A 19,002-nucleotide genomic window follows, 5' to 3' on the forward strand; every position below is an offset into this window, starting at 1 on the left:
TGTTAATTATTTAGCTGCCTCTTTTGTTTTTTGGAATTGGTAATTTCAAGTATGAATTTTCTTTTCCTTAGCAGTTGTCATTATTATTCCATTCCTTAGGGGTGAACTTCCTGTCCTAAATAGATTCAATTATATTCAAACCCTGGTTGAACATTCGTGTGTGCTCATAAAAGACGAAAAGTAACCTTGAGGATTTGTTGTAGAGTTATAATTGAAAGTTCTTGTTGGACTCAGAGTAGAATTGGGGATCGACATCGGGGTAATCCTAGCAAAAGTCCTTGTTTATTACCTTCTCCCCCTCTTCCCTTGTCACATCTCATTGTTGTTCATCCACATTTTTCAAATTGTCAGTGTTACCATGTTGATTCTCGCTTTCTTTCTTTTTTCGATGCCCATTACACACACGATTTTCATCACTAATTATAAGCAACGCTTTTAGAATTCACTCCCTTCATTAATATTAATGACCACAGCAGATTACATTCCCACCTAAGTTTTTTAACTTAAAATCCAGTCTCGGAGGGTAAATTTGGAGGAGAAGGGAACTGATAACAACACCAAATTTTAGAAATACCTTGTCACTCAAAAAATGGTAATTAGCATTCAGTGTCCAAAACACCTGTAAATCAAGTGTTTCGCGCAGCATTACTCTACATACTTTAAAATTTACTTTGTATTTTGTTATGAACTCTCAATATGTCTACTATTTTATTTTTTTTCTTCTTCTTTTATCAGTGTTATGAACATTGATTGATTGAATTCGAATTCTCTTTGTTTAAGCTGCGACCAATCATTGAATTAAAAATCATAGCTGGGAAGAATTGACAACTACACGTCACTATCATTAAATTATCTTGAAACCTTTCTTTTTGATTGAAATGAAACCGGAGAAAAGAACAAAAATCTTTTGATAGTTAGCAAATTCATTAATTCCATATTGGGGAAGGAATAGTGAATCACTTCATTCATTGAGGAATACTATTATCTAAAAACAAAAGCTGTCAACAATATAATCCGTAAAATGTATTTATATACATAATATGTAAGATGCATGTACAATTAGTATTGTGGGAGTCCTCATTTATTCAGTCCAGTCTTAGGACCAGTCCTATCAGCGCTTGAGATTGGTCCTTAAAACTGTAGGTATTAATCAGTACTAGAACTGATTAAAATAAATAAAGATTAGTGACGTCATGAAGGACTAAACTTTATAAGCTTTAGGAATGATATGCAGGACTGAACAGGGCCGGATAGAGGCTAAACTGGAAGGGACTGCAGTCTTCAGTCCTAAATAAGGACTGATACAACACTATGTACAATATATAAGTGAGCATTTGAACTTTACGAGGGTCGTTTGAAAAGTCCTTGCAAGGTGCGAGAGATGTAATAACTGGCGCGTATCGAAGTTTAGTTAGTAGCTTCTCTTGGAAGAAAACACATCAACTTTCAGCAGCCAAGTCAGTCTATTTCTTTCTGTTTGGCATTCGTTTGAATCGATGAATCGGCCGGAAAGATTATGGCTACTGTCTCTTCGACTCGCAAGGAATACTCCTCATCGGCTATCTAGAAAAGAGTAAAACTATTACAATTGCATATTGTTCATCGTTATTGAGCCGTTTGAAAACTGAGCTACGATTGGCCCACAAAAAAAAGTCCTTAATCCATCATGACAATACGCCAGCAGTTGTGGTCGCAAAATTAATGGAAATAGGGTTCCAACTCGAGATGCCCACAGCACTAGCAATGTCACACACCTTCCACTCTTCTGTCATCTATCAACATATCATGAATTTTATCAATGATTTATGTAGTAGTAATATCAACAGGGCGTCCATAACGTTCAACGTCACTTGTGCTCAAATGGCCCCTCCGAAAATTTTGAAACTACTAATAAACTATTCTAATCAAAGGTGCGAAATCCCCATAAGATTTATCAAGGTTCTTTTTAGTCTCCTAACGCGTTTTGACTTTCATAAAGTAATGTTTAATCAACACTCGAGATTATTTTTTGTCCATTTTTTGAAAATCACTCCACTTCCTCGATTCAAATGAATGACAAACAGAAAGAAATGACCGATCTGGCTGAAATATGGTGTGTGTTCTTCCAAGAGATGCTATTAATTAAAAATAAGATCGATACGCCCCAGTAGTGTCATTTCTGGGACTTTGCACAGTTGGACTTCTCCAACGACCCTCTTATAATGTGCAACTAGTCATTTTCCTCAAAATACTCAAAATTTACACTAATGATAATATATTAACCATCTAAGAAATACTCAAATTATTATAGATTTTTTTACATTTCCTCATCACAAGTATTACAAATTCTGTTGGGGGTTTGACTTGTACAATTTGTTTATATGTACAAGTTGGAGCTTGTATGTATACAACCTTTTCTAGTCAAACTTAAATTACAGAAATAATTGATGGTTATTTTTTCTCCTTTTGAAAACATGGAGCATACACATATGTACATTAGAGTGGTTTGTTTTTCAACTTTTTTCGAATTTTGACTGTGGCTACTGCAGAAAAGTTGTGATATAGTATAAAAATTACTTATATAAAATAGCATTGTCCCATGAAGTGATCTTTAGGTCGTACATCACGATCAAATTATGAAAAAAAAAAAAACTCTTTGACTTAGTAAATATAGACACTAAGAAAACATTTTTAGTTATTTTGCTTAAAATAATTTTTATAAGACTTTTTTTTTATCCTAAAAAAATTGATTATTTAAATTCTTTTCTGGACCAAAAAAAAAGTTCTCCGTCTATAGCGCACCTCTTTTTCTCTTTTTTTTTTTTTGCTCCATAGGGTAACTTAAGAAAAATACTTTTTTTATAGGTTAGAATAATGTATCTCATCAAATATTGATGCAAAATAATTACATATGCGTTTTTTTATCTTAGTTGAGTTAATAAAGAACTTTTGTCTCCTTTCAAACATTGAACAAGATGTGCTACCTCAACATGACATTTTAGGGCAATGAAATTTTATATAGGTATTTTCTTACCATATAACAACTTCTTCGAACTAGCTGTAATCGAAATAGGAAAAAGTTGAAAAACAAACTGGCCTAATGTACATATATAGAAAAACCCCGAATTATTAATTCATTTCTAATAATAAAAGAATTTAGAGCTCCTCATTTATCACATATTATCCTTAGTTATATCTACATTTATGAAAAAAAACATACTTCAATACACTATTTATTAACCATTCGATGCAAGCAAGAAACAACACATTATTCCCTTCTCTGAAACAAATCTATAAACCTATACCCATGATTAGATATTATATCGTAACCAGAGGGAGTACCCAGCATTTCCTGAGTTATTAGGCGTCGACAAACAAACAAAAAGACAGACAAACTTTACTTTAATAATAGGTATCTGTATATGGTTGTAAATCGTAAGCATTTTCAGTATGTAATAAAAAAGGAACCGAAAATTTAAAGGGCACCCCTGACAATTTGAAAAATGTTTTGAAAATCGAGCAGCTTATTATTCATTTGATTAGCTGCAAGCAGCTATGAAAGGACAGAAATGAACACAAATCCCACTCCGTATCAACGAAGGAATCAATCCAGTGCTGATCCTTAATTCATGTAAGTGAAAATGCAATAATTCCCATTTTCCTTACTTTTTAAAAAAAGAAAGAGATATTTATTGTTATAAAATTATGTAATTTATGTCAACTTTCATAATGAAAAGGTCATGTGAAAACGCCATATCAGCGTTGATTGGTTGAATCAAATGAGCTCTTTTCATTTGTAAATAATTGCATACTATTATTACTTAACAATAGTCCCATAATTGAGAAGGATTAGCTAACTCCCAACTAATTTTTGGACCTTCTCTTTTCAAAGGAAAGATTGACAAATAAAATAATGATAAATTGAGTTAATAGAACATGAGCATTGTTTAATATAACTCTGGATCTCTGTACCACCTTGGGACTATGAAATTGAAACCAAATACTTGTTAGTTTATTAGTAGTTTGTTTCCTTGTTTCTTACGATAACTGAGGATATGAGCTCTATCTTGCAGATATTAACGTTGTGTTGTTTTCTTATACCGTGTTAACAAATCCGTAACTAAGAGAGTATTTTCTTTCGTCTCTAATTATATGAGTCTTTATCATTATTCCTAATAAATCTTTTGAAGAATATAACATTATTTTTATGTTGCATGTATTCATTAAAAGATCATGAGTTGTTACCATGACTACATGTGTGATAATCTGTCCAATTTATTAATAAAGTAGTACAAATGTTATTAGGGATAAAAGGAATCATTTATACATAGATTCTTAATTTTTGACATAAGTACTCCAGTCCTCTGAATCTGATACATAAATAATTATACATATTAATTATTTATGTATTATAAATAAAATGCTGAATAAAGTGAGATTTTGATTTGTCTAATCTTTTATTCAATTATTTATATTTTTAAAAGGAAAATCCATTTCGTAAACGGATTTGCAAAGTGTTCTCAGCCGACTATCCCAATGATGATGTGGAAAATAAAGGATTAGATTTTAACGAGTTCCTTATGCTTTACTCCGTGTTTAGTGATAATGCACCAAGAGAAATCAAGGTTCATTATGCTTTTCAAATATATGGTAACTATTCATAATAATATATAATTATAATGATTTATGTGCTCTTCATGGAGATACTACTAGGGCTCTACTTATATTTTCAGATTTTGATGGCGACAACTACATTAATGCTTCTGATATTGAACTGGCAGCGAAGTTACTAACCCAGAATGAGTTATGTGTTCAAGAAATTAAAGAAATTGTGGAAAGTGTAAGTTTTTTTTAAATAAATTATGAAGACATTCGTATTCTTAAATTTATTACATGTAAAAAAAATTCAACAAATTATTGATAATAACTATAACATTAAGTAGGACTTAGGATCGATTTCTGCTGTAGTAGCATATATACACCTTTGTGTGCTCGTGTTCTTTGCCGTATGTTTGTATAGTTTTGTAATGTATGCATATATGTACTATTTTATAATGTATGTATGTACTATGGCAAACGGCAATAAATTCTTAACCAACTAACATTACACTAATTGATACATTTTCCCCCTTAGATTGCGACGTTGTATTCTTGGTTGATTTTACCTTAACAAATATTAAAATAACCTTTATTGCCCCCAAAAAAAATAATTATGCTCTACATTAGCATAATTTTATATACTATCAATAAACCTTAACATAGGCGTCCCCAGGATTTTATTTTGGGATGGGCTTTTTTTAGAAAATAAAAGAAAACTTTTCCGAATTTTTTTTCCAAAGCTTTTTAAACTTAAATTTTATTATAAAAAGCAAAGAATTTGAAATAGTGTTGAAGAAAAAATTATATAATCGAATCAAAACAGTAGGGTGATATTCAGAGAGGTTGCGTAATTTTTAAAGTATATCCATTGTTTAACCCGAATTTTTTCAGAGTAATTAAACAGAACGTTTAGAGTTACAGTATCATAAAGAAAGAATATTGAGTGTGTCTTATTTTATTCATGGTGATGGTATTCCAACAAGACTTCAATTTTAAAACTGTTCTAATACAGTTGAAAAAGATTAGAATGAATATACTTTTTAAAAATTGATGTAATATTAGTTAATTAATTAACTTATAATGTTTGACAGAGATAAATGTTGGTACTAATTACTACATGTTTAATTTTATGTTCGAAAACCCTTTAAAATAAATTCAACAAAGATTTACTAATTGTAACTACTAGGGAGCGGAAAAACATATGATGACATTTTTCATTATATGTTTTACATATTTTCTCAATTTGAGGGAAAATAACATAAATTCAATTTTGTAGGGAGAAAATGTTGGATTTGGCACTTCCTAGTAATTTGCTACAGATGTATAGGAAATTTTTTGTAGCTGTACTAGTCCTGCCTGTTCTGTTCAGTCTACTGAGCCTATGCAACCTACTTCACTTCACTCTTCACCAAAGCTATAAAACTAAGTGGTTAAACGAAGACCACGTATTCAATTTTTATCCAAATTAATTTTTTTGCCCACTAAGGCGCTGAGTGTACCATGAATTATTCTATAATTAAGTTTGCAATCTCCATTAATTATGTAAAAGAAAGGGGATATCATCCTTTATTATAAAGTTTTATAAATTAGATTTTTCTATAATATTTGCACATATTTTTCCTACCCCTAGTGATTATATATAAAGACAAACCACAAGTTATTTTTATTTTGAAGTTGAACATTTCTTCAGGAAAAGTAAAGTCATGAGCTGTAGGGAAGTCAATCTTAGAATAAGAGCCCCCAAATTAATGTTCAACCACCACATCTTTCAACATTGGTTTGAATTAATGAGACTCTAAGCTGTTACGCAGCTTTGTAAACAAGACGACGACAAGCAAATATCAGAATTTATCATTCAAAAGCAGTATAACTATTATATTAATATAACCAATATTTAAAGTTATGGTACATGTATTAATCTGGAGCTCTCATTTTGAAATTGTATTTCAGAACACTGAGGACTGATCTTTCCGTGTAGAATTGTCCAACCTCGAAACAGAAATAAGTTCTTGCTCTTCGTGTAATTACAAATTTAAAAAATCAATTGCAACAATCAATTATTCCATGTCTTTTCGAAGTTAAAATTATAGATATAGAAGTAGCGATAAGAAGGGATTTATAAAATATATTTTGCCGGTTTATAAAAATAAAAGAAAATGAACGTAGTTATCCTGACAATTTCAAAAATATTTGAGAAGTTTATATCAGATCAATTAAAAGCAGCTGCAAGAAGAAGAAAATAAACACAAATCCCACTACTTCTATAGAAAAAGCTAAATATAGGCTCCAGCTTCGATCCTTAACTCAGAGTCCAAAAGAGACTTACACTTATAACTCCCAAGTAAACCCTCATTGTTACTCTCCGTCTTTCATAAGGAGACGCACTAGTTAGGGGCATCCACAGGGGGAGGACTGACGGGGTTGTAGCCCCCACCCCAAATTAAGGTATTTTTGATCCTTGAAAATTTAATTTTTGAATTTTTTTTTCAAAAAATTTATCGTCTGTGGATAGCTATGGATTTTTGAAATTTTTCTCCGAAAAATGTATTATTTGAAATTTAATTTTAGAAAAAAAAAATTCATTAGTGAACAGCTCTGGATTTTCAAAAAAAAAATCTGAAAAATTTAATTTTTGTGTGAATAGCTATGGTTTTTTTAATTTTTGTTCCGAAATATTTAATTATTTGAAATTTTTTTCCATAAAATTCCTTTTTTTTTAACAGCTCTGTATTTTTGAACTTTTTTTCCAAAAAGTTTAGTTTTGTGTGAATAGCTTTAGATTTTTGAAATTTCTCTCCGAAAAATGTATTATTTGATTTAATTTTAGAAAAAAAACTTCATTAGTGAACAGCTCTGGATTTTTGAAAAAAAAATCCGAAAAATTTAATTTTTGTGTGAATAGCTATGTTTTTTTTAATTTTTCTCCGAAATATTTATTTGTTTGAAATTTTTTTCCAAAAAATTCATTTTTTTAACAGCTCTAGATTTTTGAACTTTTTTTCCAAAAAGTTTAATTTTGTGTGAATAGCTTTGGATTTTTGAAATTTTTCTCTAAAAAAAAATTTATTTTTTTTTCCAAAAAATTTTAATATTTTGTGAATAACTATGAATTTTTGAAATTTTGAGAATAGCTAAACACACAATATTATACATTTGATAACATAATTTTTATCAAGAGTAACTCTGACTCCCATTCCAATATAACGGACCTGAGATAATTTTATTCCTCTATTTTTTTTTACACATAATGTCCCCCCTTAAACCCAAAACTGTATGCACCTAAATCTAGGAACCTTCTTACCTCTCGACAGAGAGTACCAGTCACCGGCGTCGAAATGTACTTTCAAGTGGCGGGAGAGCATATCATATTATGGTGACGACATTGGGGCGTCAGCTCGATTTTTTTTTTTTGGGGGGGAGGACTAGGTGTAAGGTTTCTTTGACAGAAAAGTGTGCTTTTTAAATTAAGAGTTAAAAAATTTCAGAAGAGACTAAATTTGAACGATTAAATTATTTTTCAAAGATATGGAAATTAATATTTCTTTTCACGAAAATTATGACGTTGAATTTTTTTTTTTGTGATAACTATAAACATTTCTCAAAAGTTCATAGTTGATGGTTCTGGTGCCACTGACCAGAGCTGTACCTATTATATTTAGTATGATGTTCTTTATCCGTTTGCAGGTCCTTATAGAAGGAGACATTGATGACGACAAGAAGTTGAGCCCCAATGAATTCGAACATGTCATTACGAAGTCCCCGGATTTTTTTAACATCTTTTCACTGTAGCATTTGAATGTTTTTGTGTACATAATGTGTAACACTACGTATTTAAAATCAAATAAAGAGTTTTTGGAAGCATACCTAGGTTTTAAACGATATTATTTATTATTATCTAAGGCGCGTACGAATGGCGTTTTATAAATCAAAAATCATCATTGACATAATATGTATGTAGTATATAAAGAAAAGTTGAATCATTAAGATATTTGTAGTAATTATAATAATAATATAATCAAACCGAAAAAATAAAGATAAATAAATAATAAATAATCAAAAAAAAAAAAAACGTCAGAGGATTGTTGGGTTCAAGAAATAAGGAACTATGATAAAATATGTCATAAAACGTTAAGATATCTTTCACAGCATGAATAACAGTTTCCTTATTCTTTTCATCAGCCTTCAATTTAATTTGAAGAAGTAGTCCATGTTGTATTTGTTTTGTATTGTTTTATAAATGTGATTATAAACGTGTGCATGAATACATATACATACATACAATTATGTATATGTTGGTATATTTATCTGTGACAAAATAATATTTCATCATTTTTTTTTTAAAGTATTAAATAATAATTATAATTGTCCTTTCGATTTCTTGTGTGTGTTTACAGAGAATTAATTTCCCAGTGATCCAATGGTTTTTATTTATTTGGGAGGTGGGGGAAAACTCTGTCCTAAGGGGCCACTAGGTAAAGACCCCTTGTTTCCAGATGGGGGTAACAAATGACCTGAAAAAAAATTGAGGAAAAAAATTACAATTATTTTTCATGGAATGAATACAACTGGTGAATGTAGTTTAAAATATGAAGATTCACCTTTACCTCATCACAAGTAAAAGAAAAAGTTACTTCTAGTGTTGACTCTTTTTTTCGATTTGGTTTAAAGTAATTTTTCTTAGACTGAACTATCGGTCCAGACAGGTTTCTTAAATCGTGCGCCGATTTTTCTTAAAAGATCATACATAGCAATTTTTTTTTTCTCTTTTCAAAGAAAAAAAAAAGAAATCGTTTTTGACCGATCAAGACTAACTTTTGTGTCTGTAGACCGAATTTTACTAGAAAATTCGGTCCACACCGAATAAACCCGAGCTTAAAAAACTATAATGGTCTTAGACCGGTTCAAGTCCTACACTAATAGCTATTCCCTTACTTTCTATGATTGGTAATACAAAATGAAAGGATTACTTCATTTCAAAGAAAATCAAGTATAACTACAAATTGTGGGGTCAAATCTTAATTGCAACAAGTTTCTTGTCATAAGTGAGATTTTTAGCTCACATTAATATATTATATGAACAAGAATCATTCTATTTGAAAGCCTCAGATAAAAAAATTATCAGTGCAAGGTATAACCAATATCTTACTATAAAAAATGCAGTGGTTTGTGCTAGATATGATAGATTTCATTGGTTCATTTATATATAATTATAAAATAAAAAATTAAAGACAAGATTAAGACCTATGCAACAATATTCAATATTTTGCACATGGCTTTAAAATAGGAATGATAACAGATATTTGAAAAGGGCCATTTTTGACCTTTTTCATATTTAAAGTGTATTATGGCAAAAATAGCATTATACATCTGATTTTTTGCAGGTGGCGTTTCTTATATCTTCCAGTAGGAAATGATTAATTAGAGTAAAAAAAAGTTACCCCAAAAACGAGACATTCTAATATCTAGATTTTGAAAACAGAAATCGCTGATATCTTAAAACAGGAACTAACACTTGTTGCATGTTTACTCTGAGCTCACGAAATTACCATGAATAGATATGAAAATACTGATACCGTACGTACATTTTTAATAATATAAATATATTATGTTTTTAACATAATTTTATGAAAATTGAACCAGATCAGCATAGCAATATTATAAATCATAATATAATTTTATTGATATTTATTTCATTTGTACGTATCTGTAAAATGTTTAGAAAAAGAATTTATATGGCCAAAAGTTGGCCCTACTATCGTCGTCGTATGAGTAACGAGTATCATTTTACCTTGGAAGGATGTTGGGTTACTTTTTAGCAAAACTCTTACATATTTTTACAATTTTTGATAGAAAATTTAAAAAAATAATAATAACATTTTTTTTTTAAACCGGTATAGTATGCAACATCATTTTTTTATTGTAATGAAAGAAAAAAATCCCCATAAATTTATAATAATGACAAAAAAGTAAAAAAAATAACGACATAGTTTCATTTTTTGACAAAAACCGCTGTCTTTTACACAAAATATTTCAAATTTAATCAAGGACGAGGTCACAATGTATTTACAAAGATTTTTCTTCCAATTAATTTATATGTATAAACATATATAGGTGTAGATGTAGTTAAATGTCAAAATCTATACATCGAGGTGAGATGCTTATTATGGCCTATTCCATTAGATAGATTATATACCTCTAAATAAACAGGCTATTCTTACAAAATTCCGCACCAATTTCCGCCTATGGGATTTGCTATCATAAAAAAATAATTTTCCTTGGCATTAAGTAAATTTTTCACTCATTGAATATACTTGCAATTAACAAATTCATTAAAAATCCTGAGTCCAGATACTTAGGTTTCTTATGTTTGATTCAATCGAATAATTTTTTGCTAAAAAAGTATGTAGTAGGCCTGTCACAATGACACATTTTTCTGTGCCATTAATTGCCCCAGAAATTATTGTGATAAGCAATCAAATTGCCGTTTTCACACCTTTTTCAACTTATATATTGATAATGGCATAATAGTGCAAGTATTATCCGTACTTACTAGCATAACTGAAATCAGGAGAAAAAGCTACACCAAATAAAGTTAATTATCTCCTTCAAATCTAAATTTTTTGAAATCCTTTAACATATTTAATAATAGCCATCACCAACTGAATGTCTCACCCTGTGCACTGCCTTGAAGAATTATGTTGGGGCAAAAACAAAAAACAAATCCGCCAACGGGATTGAAGCGTGCGGATGGAATTTATTAGAGCCAACATAAAATTATCGCTCATTTTAATTTATCACACAATTAATTGATTTATTGCATATCATCACAGGCCTACTATATATACCAAATTAACACAATTTTCAAATAATTATGAGAAATTGAAATGGAGTACAAAAAGGTATTTCTTTAAGGAGTATGAGTAGGAATAAAATTTATCTTATTGTAATTTTTAATCGAAAAATCAAGTCTTAAGATAAATTTGATTATATTTGATGGATAATTATTTTTAAATTAACATCTATCCATTAAAAGAATGTTTTCTGGTCTTAAGTTGATGAATATAATATAAATAATAGTAAATCACGATAAATGAATTGATACTAATTGATCATAACTAGAAATTATTCCCAGGATCAACCAAATAATAATTATTGAATATTAAATCATAGAGTAACGACCTGCCTTATTGTAATATGACAACCCATCCATTGCCAGATAAATAATGGATGACAATAAAATTAACATTACAAAATGTAAATTTTAGAATTTGATGATAAGACTTTCACAAAGTTAAATTTGAGGTCAAACAAGGCTATAGAAATGTACATGATCATAGTCATGTAAACTACAAAAAGGTTTAATGAATATTATGATTTATAATAGAGTAATGTTGTATATAGTACAAATAAGAAATATAAACTTACTTGGGTATGCTCCTGGAGTAAAGGGAGTATGAGCAGCGGGGGGAGGAACACCTCCAGGAGGATGTAGTAAGGGATAACCAAGTCCAAAGTGCGTGTGAGTATGAGTGTGTACATGTCTAAGAGGAGGAGGGGACCGAGAACGGTTTAGTCCACCACTCAATGATGCACTAGCAGGAGATGGAGTTCGTTTCCTTGAACTACTTGAGTCTTTGTTGGCTGCCGCCGCTGCTGCTGCCGCCTTTTCTGAAGGAGATTTCATGCCTCTATCAGAGAGTTCATGTATTTTATGTGAATTAGAATAATATTGGGATGCATGCTGTTGAAGGAGATCTAATGCCTTCGTGCTCGACGAAGAGTTACTGTTACTACTACTATTATTATTATTACTACTATTACTACTACTAGGGAGAGGAAGTGGACATGAGGATGGTCCCACATGACCCATTGAAGAATTAGATCCTCCAGAGGGAGGTCCAACACTCACTGAACGACTTAAATCTTCAGGTCCTTGAGAATAAGATCCTCTTAATAGATCGGGTGTACCTCCTACGTAAGGAGGTCTCATGCTGTGAGACATATGAGGAGGTAAATAAGGGTTGGGCATATAAGGATTTGGACTAAGTAAGAGAGGATTAATTGATCCAGACGCTGCTGCAGCAGCAAGAGCTTCATAAGTAAGTCCTACAGGTGGTCTGATTAATGAAGGATGCAGATATCCATAGGGATTGATATTGGTTGGAGGAGGTCCGCGAGTCTCCATTGTTGGTTTAGCACCTTCGTCCTTGCTGGTTTGAGGAGTTTTTCGACCGGGCTCAGACTTGGGAACATTAAACTCCGGTTTAACACTTATCATAGAACGAGGGCTGGGTATTGGTGCTACTGTTGGATGCTTTCTCAGATCTTCAGGGACCTTACAAATTGCCGATGGATGTGGCGGAGGAGTTATACCAACAGATCTTCGACGATCTTTTTCTCTTTGCTCACGATCCAACTGCTCTTTAAATGCCTTTTCCTTATCAGAACGTTCCTTCTCAAATTTAGCTTTATAAGAAGGATCTGAATTCATCAAGTGTACATGAAGATTCGGATCGATCCCTGGAGGATATGGAGGAAACTGTGGAAAACCATATGCTTGGAACATTTTTTGATAGTCCGACGTTCCAGGCAAATGTGGAATAGTTGATGTTCTGGATGATGCGGATGAAACTTCTGGTTTAAATGAAGATGAAGTTGTCGTTGTGATAGCCGCTGAAGTTGTAGAAGGAATGTAAGGTGCAAAAGGAAAATGATTGTTTGACGAAGAAGAAATCGACGAGGCTAGTGATGATTGCTGAGCAGCTGGTGGTGGAATTGGTGGTTGTTGAAATGAGGTTACTATTGGTTTTTGTTGTTGTTGTTGTTGCTGATGTTGTTGTTGTTGCTGATGTTGTTGTTGCTGCTGATGTTGTTGTTGCTGCTGATGCTGTTGTTGTTGATGTTGTTGTTGCTGCTGATGATGGTGTTGTTGTTGCTGCTGCTGCTGATGGTGTTGATGTTGTTGCTGCTGATGGTGTTGATGTTGTTGTTTCTGCTGTTGTTGCTGTTCATTATTTGAGGGAGGGAAGGCAGGAGGTAAACTTGTAATTGGAGTAGAGGGCTTACTTTTCATCATTTTGAGATCGCCAGAATTCTTTTTAGACTCATCTTCACCGCCGTCATCACTAATATCTGAATAAGCCGGGCTTTTAACCTGGTTAGAGGAAGTTTCTGGGCCATTATTCATTAATGAAGTAGAATTTTCTGAGACAGGGGTTGGTACATTTTGATCCTTCTTTGATTTTTCCAGTGATTGTACTTTTTTATTATTAATAATATTATTGGTTGGAGGTGAAGTATTAGTATCATCTTTGGACAATAACTGAGAGTGATTGACTACTAAGCCATTTTGAGATTCATTAACTTCATTAGAATCATTTGTTTGATTACCCCCTAACACCATGAGTGGCCGAACACTTGATGATGGCTTCGATGATGATTCAGTAGTTGTTGTGACAGTTGGGGTAGTGGATGTTGATGGTGTGGAAACAATGGGGGGTTCTGTTTCCATTGGAGTCAGTTCTGAAGATTTTGATTCGCCAGATTTCAAAATGTCCTCTTTTGAATTAGAAATACTATTAACTTCCGATAAATTATCTTGTACCACATTCGAAAGAATATTTGAATTTTTGGTTGAATCTGAAGACAAATCATTTTCTTGTTGTAGTAGCAATTGTTGTTGTAATTTTTGCTTATCTTCATCTAAAATGATTCCTCGTTTTTTAAGACGCTCTTTCGCTTCGTCTTCACATTTCTCAATGTCTGTGGTATCTCGAATGTCACCTTTAGAGTCTATTAATTCCTTATGTGAATGACTTATGTGAAAGCGTAGTCCATTGTGCTGTCGGTAACGCTTTTTACAACCTGGACTAGGACAGGTCAAAGCATAAGGCAATGGTGGAGGAGGAATGTATTTAACCTCCTTCGGATCCTTGGGAGTCATTTCTTCTTCAGTAGCTGCGGCTGTGTCTTTGTCTTTAGCATTATTTTCCTTAATGTTAGAATTGTTAGAAGAAGAAGTCTCACTCATCTCCTTGCTACAAGTTTCCTTTTCTGAATCAACTCCATCTTCATTTTCATCAGCGGAGTTATTTTTGGAAGAAGTTCGCTGGCGTTTTAAAGTTGAATTACTTAGAGAGTCATTGCTATCTTCATCCTTTATACCCTTCTTGCGTTTAGATGGTGAATTTGTAGCACTTTTCATAGGTTTACCTTTACTGCTGCGCAAATTCTTGCGGGTGAGCTCTGGCTCAGAACCAGGTCTCCCAGACCTTTTATTTCCTCTTCCTTTTTTATTGTCGATCTCTGCTGTTGGAGACTCTGAATATCTATTAAAAGGAAAATGAGTATTATAAACGCTTAAACAAAATAAAGATTACCTTGGTGGCGCCCATTGATTAACATGTTGAGTCGAGTCGAGTAAAGTGCCCACGTATGTTTTACCTCTCCAAGTGACATTAATGACAAGGACACCTATATATAAATGGACAGGGATTATAGTAAGGAAGGAACAATTATCAAAAATTTGTAGAGTATTACCACCTTCAGTTTCATGCCAAACAATCCCTTCTAAAGTTACAGATGTACCAGGATCTAAGGGACCTAAACAATCAGGTTCGGTCATCGTTCCCATTTCAGTTCCTACAGAGGCATCCATCTAAGAAAGATTTAGATGGATAAGAAATATATTATTTTTATATTTAATCAGCTCCCTCTTGACAAAGTTTATAATAACTTTCTTACCTTAAGAAAACCTTTTTGAGATGAGCAATTGTTGGTGGCTTGAGACAAGGTCACTACTTCTGATTGGTTGGAAGCCTTCGAATTTTCCCCATTCACGGCTTGTTTGCTGTTATTCATTGGAGGAGTAATATTATTCCCCGCAGAAGAAGGTTTTGTGTTACACTGTGGTTTAGGGTTAAACTTTGGATTAGATTGAGAATTAGATTTGGAGTCAGAACAATTGGTTGTATTGCTCGAATTAATATTATTTGTTGGAGTAGATACATTAGGCAAAGTAGGGGCCGTTATTTCGGGTTTTGTACTGGGATTATTACAAGCTGAGAGTGCATTTGGTGACAATACAGTATTTACTGGCTCAGGATCTCCTGTCTTCGATATGGGTGAACTACAAGAAGTAATTGTGGATGTGCTAGTAGTACACGTAGTACCCCCATGACTAATACTTGTCTTGTTCCTCTTTATTTTCATTTTTAATCCCTTTTCATTACCACCCTCAAGTATTGATCGGGATTCTGTAATAGTCGCTGTGGCAGTCCCTCCAGAGACACAATTCCCTATGTTAGTAGTTGAAGAACTCAGTATTTGTTTGGCCGAGTTAGAAGGTACTGAGATTTTGTTTGTAACAAGAGGAAGGGTTTTCGATCCTCCACTATTAGAATTTGATTTTGAATTTAAAGTTGAGGAATTCCCACTGTTTGCTGATGGGGAAGCAACCGAATTATTGTTAACACTCATTTTGGGTGAAGCTGTTTGATTTATATCAGCGTCTAAATCAGTAATTAAATTCCCAAGATCAACGGTAGGCCAGTCGTTATCATGTTCATTAAATAATGATTTGACGGGGTGCTTTGATCTTGGAGGGACTTGGTTAATAGGATTGGCAGTCTTTGATTTAGAAGATGAGAAAGATGAAGAGGTAGGCGGCTCTGCTTCTGGCATTTGTAAGAATAATGTCTCTTTCCAAAAAAAAAAAGGATGACAAACCCTCTATGTTAAGAGGTGATTTTCACCCAATACTAAAATTCTCAAGCAGAAAAACTATATTTCCACATGTTCCTTCATGGTGGCAAACATTACTCTCTTCTTATAAAATAGCTATTAACTTGGTGCATCCATGTATCTGAAAAAATAAACTAATGATAAGTAATATAAAAAAACAATACCTAATTTGAACAGATGTTCACAAATTAAAAAATATATGAAAACTATGCGGAGAATATCTAGTGTTTTAAAAAAAAAACACGATTTTTTGTAATAACAAATACGAAATATGGGGACTTAAAAATCAATCAATTACTCATATTTTTTTTTAAACCCCTAAATACATTTAATAACAAGTAGAAACCCGATAAAAATAGTCATTTTTCCTCATGAATATTAAGAATGATACCTTAATATTTTTGTAACAATTTGTTTCATTTGTGAGAGATTAAGTCATAAAAATCCGACGTATATTCGTCATTTTTGCCACGTATAAGTTCGCCTTTACTTTAAAGCCTGTATAAAATATTGATATATTTTATAGATAATGTTTAATAAATCCTGCATCTTATAAAACAAAACAAGAAACTCAATATTCATATTATTTTATCAGGAAATTATTGGAAAAATAATTTGTTAATTTTATAAAAATAATATAGACGTATTTTTTATGCATTTACTACATGTATGTGGGGAAAAACTTAATTGTTATAAGCAATACATTTTTTTATAACAAGACAAATTATATTCAATTGGGTAGTAGATATTTGCAATTTATAGGGATTCTTATGTAATCAGTCCTACGAACAATTTAATAAATTGCAAAATAAAGTGATTTTATATTCAATATACTTTTAGTTAATGATTGAACAATATAGAGCGTTTTCACTGACGTCATAAATTGCATTATAGTTGAAGGAGACCTGGGGGCTCAAAGTTGTTATTTTTACAACATAAAATTTTAAAAAATTCCAATAAATCTTCATTATATTGCTTTAAGAATTTTAAAAAACTTAGTACTGTCAATAATAAACAGTGATATTTGAATTAAATAAAAATAATATGTACTGAAAGTCACCAAGAAATGTCTGAAAATGTGGGTTTTTTTTTTTGATTGATTATGAACGATAACAGTAGGATAATTAGAGAAAAACAACTAATTGTTTCCATTGTTATAGTCAATTTTGAGATACCCTATGGAAGTAGGCTTGTATAAGGATATAATAGATATATTAGGGTCAGATATATAATTCAACTAGGCAATAGAGGGATATATTTTTGATAAAAGGTAAAGATTCAAGTCCTTTTATTTGTTGGTCCCTTTGTGACATATGATAGTTCACTTGATATTAATGAAAAAATGGTGTTTCTAGTTATAAAACTTGTGGTGGTTTAGGCCCACAAAATGTGCAACGTGAAAACGCTGAATAGTAAAAGATGCATTGATATTGAATAAAATGGAGTAAAAGTGAGTGAAGTGGAGGTCCTTGGATCCTTCCTCAACGTTTTACGTGTCGTGAAATTGAAAGAAACGCTGATATAAAGAGTCCTTCGTTTGTCTCAATATATAAAAGGAGCGTTACGTTCATAGGGATTTCAATCATTAGATACAAATGAGTGAGTGAGGGACCCGCTCCAAAATGGGGTGCAAAGGCGGAGTTTCTTAAAAATCCCCTTATATAAGGAATAGATCCGTGAAATCCTCATGAACGGGATCCTGCAAATGAGTGCTGCATATGTCCACCATGAATATAACATCCCAAAAACTAAGAGTTGCGTCGAGGATCAAGTGAAATGCTCTCAACGGCGGTGCACCTCCTCAGGAGGATACAACTCAAGTCATGTACCTGTGCTGATAACGAGGAAATGAAGAATCAATCCAATTTCGATGACTCCTTGATTTATCGTAACATAAGGATCACGGATTCACTCATTATAAACACCGGAGCACCAAAGAAAAGAAAAGAGAGTAAAAAAAGCCACCTCTTAAAGTCGAGTCAAGTCGAGTCTTTTTCTACTTCACTCTTTCTTTCTTTCTTTCTTTCTTTCTTTCTCCCTCTCTCTCTCTCTTTCCTTTCTTTCATCTTCCCTTCTTTTCTTCTTCTTCATTCTCCCTTTTTTCAGTCTCCTTCTTTTTTTTCCTTTCTCATTCACGTACCACTCAAGCTAAATAACACCAGAGGTTTAGGCAGCAGGGAACACTAAAATGAAATGAATATGGAACGCCCTCTTTTTTGTTCTTGACGGAAGTGCAAAATAACTTTATCATATTAATAACGTAAAGGACATAAATTGAAACTTAAATAGCTCATATTTTACCCATTTTAAAAAATGGTTACATTTTTTTATATAGAAAGTTTAAGCACTTAGCAATTATCATTTCAATCACATATAATATGACTTATATATTTCTAATTTTGCCCATTTTTATAATGAAGACATTTTTTCCGAAAAGTTAACTTAAATCGTAAATTAGCCCCATTTTATCTTCAGTGTCAAAATCTATACTATATATAATATTTAATGTTACATAAAAATATTGTGTTACATTAATAATACATATTCTATACCGTTGCAAAAATCATTGTTTAATTGATTAAACTTTTCTTTTTAAAAAAATTAATGATTATTTGAAATTGGTAAGATCTAAGGCCTTAAATATTTGAATTTACAACAACATTTACTTTAATAATAAGAAAA

The 19,002-nt window shown here is 31.9% G+C and overlaps 2 protein-coding genes across 4 annotated transcripts in view; one reads left to right on the plus strand and one right to left on the minus strand.

Annotated features, from left to right (window-relative positions):
- Nucleotides 1-8,442, plus strand: part of Cib2 (Calcium and integrin binding family member 2) — a 76,647-nt gene extending 68,205 nt beyond the window's left edge. The window contains exons 4-6 of the mRNA XM_040710116.2: nucleotides 4,464-4,629; nucleotides 4,713-4,819; nucleotides 8,263-8,442. Of these exons, the coding sequence (XP_040566050.1) occupies nucleotides 4,464-4,629; nucleotides 4,713-4,819; nucleotides 8,263-8,367 (378 nt within the window). The 3' untranslated portion in view covers nucleotides 8,368-8,442. The remainder of the gene's footprint in view (nucleotides 1-4,463; nucleotides 4,630-4,712; nucleotides 4,820-8,262) is intronic.
- Nucleotides 1-18,456, minus strand: part of LOC121115931 (uncharacterized) — a 38,680-nt gene extending 20,224 nt beyond the window's left edge. The window contains exons 1-6 of one of the 3 annotated variants that reach the window (XM_040710115.2): nucleotides 18,150-18,456; nucleotides 15,322-16,441; nucleotides 15,121-15,235; nucleotides 14,958-15,051; nucleotides 12,004-14,906; nucleotides 8,444-9,089 (exon numbers count right to left, since the gene is read on the minus strand). In XM_040710115.2, coding sequence (XP_040566049.1) covers nucleotides 9,007-9,089; nucleotides 12,004-14,906; nucleotides 14,958-15,051; nucleotides 15,121-15,235; nucleotides 15,322-16,260 — 4,134 coding nt within the window. In that variant the 5' untranslated portion in view covers nucleotides 16,261-16,441; nucleotides 18,150-18,456 and the 3' untranslated portion in view covers nucleotides 8,444-9,006. Of the gene's footprint in view, nucleotides 1-8,443; nucleotides 9,090-12,003; nucleotides 14,907-14,957; nucleotides 15,052-15,117; nucleotides 15,236-15,321; nucleotides 16,442-18,149 lie in introns of those variants that run through there. The other 2 variants (XM_040710114.2, XM_071887917.1) reach the window with 2 other exon arrangements.
- Between the last annotated feature and the right edge of the window lie 546 nt (nucleotides 18,457-19,002).

Source organism: Lepeophtheirus salmonis, chromosome 4, assembly GCF_016086655.4.
Source record: "Lepeophtheirus salmonis chromosome 4, UVic_Lsal_1.4, whole genome shotgun sequence".
In the NCBI taxonomy this organism is placed as follows: domain Eukaryota; kingdom Metazoa; phylum Arthropoda; class Copepoda; order Siphonostomatoida; family Caligidae; genus Lepeophtheirus; species Lepeophtheirus salmonis.